Source organism: Stegostoma tigrinum, chromosome 6, assembly GCF_030684315.1.
Source record: "Stegostoma tigrinum isolate sSteTig4 chromosome 6, sSteTig4.hap1, whole genome shotgun sequence".
Lineage (NCBI taxonomy): Eukaryota > Metazoa > Chordata > Chondrichthyes > Orectolobiformes > Stegostomatidae > Stegostoma > Stegostoma tigrinum.
This window is the reverse complement of record NC_081359.1, coordinates 111,216,929-111,223,298: the sequence shown is the minus strand read 5'-3', so window position 1 is coordinate 111,223,298 and position 6,370 is coordinate 111,216,929. Positions and strand designations below refer to the sequence as shown.

Here is a 6,370-nt window from a genome sequence, read left to right as displayed (position 1 = left end):
ATAGATATAAAACTGTTCTGAAGAAGGGTCATGACCTGAAATGTTAGTTCTGCTTTCAGTCCACAAATGTTGCCAGAACCTTTTGAGTTTTTCTAGCAATTTATGCTTTTATTTATAAAACAGTTCTCCCTCCTTTGCTGCCTCCCTCTGCTTGCTCCACACTAATATTATAGATTCTCATTTTCTGTTGCACCTGCCATTGCAGTTTATCTCCTCCTGTCTCTCCTTACGGTTTCTTTCTTTTGCTGTTTTTCCCGTTATTTTACATCTTATTCCCCTTGCTGTCTTCCTTCATCCTCTCTATACTTGATGTCTCCTTCCACCTTTCCCCCAATACCCTCCCTCTCTATCTGTCTCCTTTGAATCTTGTTGATAAGGCTTGCCCTTTCACTATCCCCAACCTAGTAATGTGCTTCTCCAATTTGGCCCTGAATCCCCTTTACTGCTATCAGTGCTTTGCTACTTCCTCTCTCCATAATCTCTTTGAACAGAAAACCCTCCCAAGATATGTCAGCTTTTCTAATTTTAGCCTCTGGAACACCATCAGTTTTAATCAGTTCACCGCTGTGCCTTGTGCTGTTTGATGCTTTAACTTTTAGAATTCCTCAGGGAAACCTATTGGAGGCTTGGGGACCACTTTGCAGAACACCTCCGCTCAGTTCACAATAAACAACTGCACCTCCCAGTCACGAACCATTTCAACTCCCCCTCCCATTCCTCTGACGACATGTCCATCCTAGGCCTCCTGCAGGTTGCAGGAACAGCAACTCATATTCCTCTTGGGAACACTGCAGCCCAATGGTACAAATGTGGATTTCACAAGCTTCAAAATCTCCCTTCCCTGAACGGCATCCCAAAACCAGCCCAGCCCATCCCTGCCTCCCTAACCCATTCTTCCTCTCACCTATCCCCTCCTCCCACCTCAAGCTGCACCTCCATTTTCTACCTACTAACCTCATCCTGCCCCCTTGACCTGTCCGACCTGCCTGGACTGACCTATCACCTCCCCACCTACACTCACCTTTACTGGCTCCATCCCTGCCTCTTTGACTTGTCTGTCTCCTCTCCACCTGCCTTCTCTATCCATCTTCAATCCACTTCCCCCCTATTTATTTCAGAACCCCCTTCCCTTCCCCCATTTCTGATGAAGGGTCTAGGCCCAAAACGTCAGCTTTTGTGCTTCTGTGATGCTTCTTGGCCTGCTATGTTCATCCAGCTCTACATCTTGTTTTCTCGAACTCTCCAGTATCTGCAGTTCCTATTATCTGTGATACCTCTGTGCATCCCTTTCCTATTTTAAAACAGAAAATAATCTCCTTGACCCAGCTTTAGGTGGTCAACTTGAACATCTTATTTTGCTCAATGTTGGATTTCCTTTTATACCCTCCTTGAGCCAATTAAGTATATTTAAGGAGCTATTTAACAAAATTGTAGGAAATAATTCTCTAAGAGCATTTTTTTCCTTTACCCATTCACTGGATGCAGGCATTACTGGTCAGACTAGGCAGCATTTATTGCCCCATCCCTAATTGCCCAGAGGGCAGTTAAGTGTCAACCATGTTGCTGTGGGTCTGGAGTCACATGTAGGCCCGGCCAGGTAAGCATGGCAGTTTCGTTCCCTAAAGGACATTTGTGAACCCGATGAGTTTTCCCCACCAATGGATTCACGGTCATCATTAGATTCTTAATTCCAGATATTTATTGATTTCAAATTCCACCATCTGCTTTGGTAGGATTGGAACCCAGGTGCCCAGATCATTATCTGGGTGTCCAGGATAATGGTCTAGTGATAATGCCACTAGGCCATCACCATTAATAACACACTGCGGAGCTGGATGAACACAGCAGGCCAGGCAGCATCGGAGGAGCAGGAAAGTTGACGTTTCGGGTTGGGACCCTTTTTCAGAAATGGAGAGGGAGAAGGGAGCTGGGAAATAAATACCAGCCCCACCCCTCTGTAAAGTAGGTGGGATGACGATAGGTGAGTGCAGGTAGGGATTGGTCAGTGAGATGGAAGGGGCAGATAGATGGGAGAGAAGTTGGACAAGTGTCAGGTAAAGGAGGCAGGGATGAGAGGGAGGGTTGGCCATGGGATGAGGCCGGGGTGTGGGCCAATTTTGAAACTGGTAAAATGCGCATTTAGGCCATTGAGCTGTAGGCTCTCGAGGTGGAATATGAGGTGCTGCTCCTCCAGATTGCAGGTGGCATCATTGTGACACTGGAGGACACCCAGGATGGATGTCACCCAGAGAGTGGGAGGGGCCATTGAAATGTAGAGCACCTGTGACCTGTTTGCGATAAACGACAACACTTTCAAATTGCCAACCATTTCAATCATCTTACTATCTCAGACCATTAGTGACACATCTGCCTGTAGAGGGCACCCATGTTACATAGAGAAGTAGCTCAAATGAAAACCAAACCAGAAGCCACTCACTGGGGCTGCCCTGGCCTTTCAATCCAACAGATTTGTCTATCTCAGATTTTGGTATGCCCCCACCACTCCAAAGGTGCATGTTCCATTAGCTGGTTCAGCTCTATGCACTGAAATTCCAAACAAACATACACAGATGAATGAATTAAAAGTGTGAGTTGGCCATTCTGCCCCTCTAGCCTGTTCTGACATTCAGTAAAAGCGTGCTTGATCTGATTGATCCATTTTCCTGCGCATCCCCAACACCTGTTGACTTCCTCGTTAGTCAAGATATTGAGAAGGAACAAAGATAATGAAGCGGCCACCAAATGTTAAGTGAACAAAAAAAAGTCAGATTCAGGAAAGTGATTTTTACGACCTGATAGAATCTTCCTATAGAGTCTCAACTCTCCAGGATTGGCCAGGCATCTCCACATATCAATCTCCAGGACATTCTAAATACAATCCGAAAGAACTGCAGATGCTGTAAATCAGGAACAGAAGCAGAAGTTGCGGAAGTTCAGTCAATCTGGCAGCATCTGCGAAGAAAAAATCAGAGCTAACGTTTCTGGTCTGGTGACTCTTCCTCAGAACTCAGGGTGACCTGGGTTAAAATGTTCTTCAGCGTCTGCTGGAAAATGGCACAGGCTGACGAAAAGGCAATTTTGTATATTGGTACAAACCCTTATGGGTAATAGTTGTAGCATACTGAGAATCCTCATCTAATCGCAGTTGCATGTTCTGCTTTGTGAAGGATAGCCTCTCCCACCAGTTTCATGTAAAAGTCTTCTATGCAAGGTCCCTCTGTTCAGGATATATCTTGAATGACGCCGGGCAATCATTTTCATTCAAGTGGTCTCCAACCTCATTTGGCCTGGTGAGGGTGCCTACTTCCATCATAACTCATAAGCTCCACTTTCTAATGACAAAGCCAGTTGGAGAACCTGTTTGTAGTCCAGTTGGGCTTCAGCTAGTAGGCACTTTTGCATGGTCACATCATTAATCCCACACACCAAACAGTATCTCAGCATCTGACTTAGGGTTAAACCAAATCACATGCCTCTGCTAGTCATCTTAACCCACTGAAAAATTCACATACAGGTTCCCCTTGTTCTTGAACTGCAGAGTAAAAACTGATAGTCTCGCAGAATTAGAGGAGGCATGGGGTCATAATAGTCCTTAGTGAATTCTGTCAACCCTTGAAAGGCTTTAGTATCTAGCACCTCTGAGATAATTAGGATCCTAATAATGAAAAATGTTGTAGGTCCACACACTGTCAGGAGAATTACTCATTGCTTTTTGTCTTCCCCAATATCATTTGCCTGCATAAAATAACACATTCTTTCCACATATTGGGCTCAATCTTTGATGGCATGATTGAACAAATCAAGCTCCCCAAATAGCGGCATGATGCTAGAAATACTTAGCCCTCGGTGGCTCACTGGTTAGCATCCCTGCCTCACAGCGCTTGGGACCCAGGTTTTATTCCACTTGTGGGTGATTGTATGGAGTTTACACATTATCCCGGTGCCTGCATGGGTTTGCGCTGGGTGGTCCGGTTTCCCTCCGATGTGCAAGTTAGGTGGATTGGCCATGCTAAATTACCCATGGTGTTTGGGGATGTGTAGGTTAGATGTGTAGGCCTTGGGAAATATGGGGTTGGGGTAGCGTGGACTCATAAGGCTGTACGGCCTGTTTCCACATTGTAGGGATTTCATGCTTCTGTTCTATTCTAACTGAAAGACGACTGTTGCGAGCAAATCTCTTCAGAGGCATATTCATCTCTCGTCACCATTGAAATGACTCTGGAGAGTCCAGTATACTGTCACTAAGAAACCCTTTATTTACAGATGCACAGTACATGACACTGGTCCAGGCTTCCTCAGAGCCAGCTCTCAGAATGAGTAGAACCCTAACACTCTTGTTTCTATCTGTCAGCCAGGGCTCCCTGACTGGACCAGGTTAACAGGCCCAATCAGGAAACTCATTCCATCATGTCCACCTGGCTGACCTCCTGCCAATCACTACACTCACGGTAGGGTTACCCTGGAAACAGTCAACACTTTGCGACTGGCGGGGCGTGGCCCCCAGTGGACGTGGTTGCTGACGTGTCGTCTTCACGCCCCCATCCCCTACCCGGAGTGTATGGACCGCCGATTGGATGGACAGGCCCAGCCAATGAGAAGCGGCGTTCTTGGGTTACTAGGCTAAAGATGGCGGCGGTGATGGAGCTTCACGGCCACGGCCACGGGCATGGAGCCGGGCTCGGGCCGCACGGAGAAGGACACAGGCTCCCCGGGGAGGACGAGGATGAACCGGTAAGGAAAGTGGCACGGGTGATAGCCTTCCCCACACAGGGCCCAGTCTGTGTCAGCTCGGTGTGGAGACCTTTCCCTGGAGCGGGCCGGGGAACCCTCCTCACTGTCACTGACAAGAATTCAGAGCAAAGCTGCGGTCCCTAACACCATTGCCTGTCGTAGGAATGTTGTCACCCGCTGTGATGGCGGTAGTTTGTGCCATCGTTCCAACAGATCCTCTGGGGTTTCGGGGACAGTCTGTGGCGGAGGTTGGATTACGGGCAAGTCTCAACAGGACAGGCATTTGCCTTGGATCAGAAGGCTACATCTTACTAACTATATAAGAGTAAAGCTGCTATCGTCTCGCCAGATTATTGGGCTGCTGCCTCATTAGAGAGAGACGACTGGCAGTAGTTTGACCTGAGGGTCACCACACCTCAAGAGAGGAGTGAGGTTGAGGAAGAGAGTCCCTTTAATGGTAACCTCAGCCAGTGTAAGAATTGAATCTATACTGTAGGCATCACTGTATTTTAAACCAGCCTGTAGCCATATTAATAATCACTAATAAAAAGTAGAAAAAACACATGCCTTCAGCAGGAGACTGTGCCTGCAACTAATGCTGTCAATGCTTCACCCAATTTGACAATGGATTGAGTGACAGGTCACCTTGTATGTTAACTCTTTTGCTTCCATTATTGTGTACAATGTCTGTGTACCTCCTCTACCTCCCTCACAGGGATACATTGGAGGGGCTGGAGCTGAGCCTAGATTACAGAAATTCTCTTGCATACTATTTGGGAGCAGGAGTAGATCATGTGGATCTTCAAGCTTGGTTTGTCATTTGGTGCCACTATGGTTAATCTGATTACTCCATGTTCTTGCCTATCCCAATAACCGTTCGTTCCCTTAGTTGTCAGGAATCCATCTGCCTTTGACCTGAAGGTATTCAATGACTTTCCACCACCTTTTGATAAATGGAATTTCAAAGCCTCTCAACCCTCTGAGAGAAGAATGCTTTTCTCAAGCAACAGTGGAGGTTGCATTATTAAGTGGCTCACGAGACCATTTTAGGGGACATTTATGACTGCTAAACATAAAATTGCTGCAAGATGAGATTGATACAGATGGATGTTTGATTACAATGTGGACATGATGGGCAAAGAGGCTGTTTCCAAGCCTTGGAAATTCTGACTCTGTGAATTGCCCTGGATCCGGAAACGTATAGGCTCAACAGGACAAGGATGGCAAATTTCTGTCCCAAAAGTTCACCACATGGATTTTTGCAACAATTTATGATAGTTTCAAGACCAGAGTTATTAGGACTGTGTTTATACTCTAATTTATTAATTGAAATTAATTCCACTGGCTGCCTTGAGCTACGTTAGATTGCTCTTCTTGACAGTGCAGATAGTTTAATGCAGATGCAACTGGTTTCACCAGTTTTCAATCCAGTACGCATTCATTCCCCTAATCAAATCACCTATCCTCCATTGTAACTTTTAAAAGGATTTCCAGAACATGGCATCCGCTATGATTTATGCCTGACCACTTTAGCTTCAGCTCTTTAAAATTTTCTTCTGTTTTTCAAATCCTAACTTGTGTTGTTTTCTGGTTTCGGTGTGCAGTTTTAAGTATAGCTATATTCAGCTGACAGTTTAGG

At 46.0% G+C, this 6,370-nt stretch overlaps 1 protein-coding gene across 1 annotated transcript in view; it reads left to right on the top strand.

Moving 5' to 3' along the window:
• Positions 1–4,592: 4,592 nt before the first annotated feature.
• The window catches only part of LOC125453133 (E3 ubiquitin ligase RNF121), a 65,755-nt gene continuing 63,977 nt past the window's right edge, over positions 4,593–6,370 (top strand). Inside the window, exon 1 of the mRNA XM_048532291.2 lies at positions 4,593–4,731. Coding sequence (XP_048388248.1) covers positions 4,627–4,731 — 105 coding nt within the window. The 5' untranslated portion in view covers positions 4,593–4,626. The remainder of the gene's footprint in view (positions 4,732–6,370) is intronic.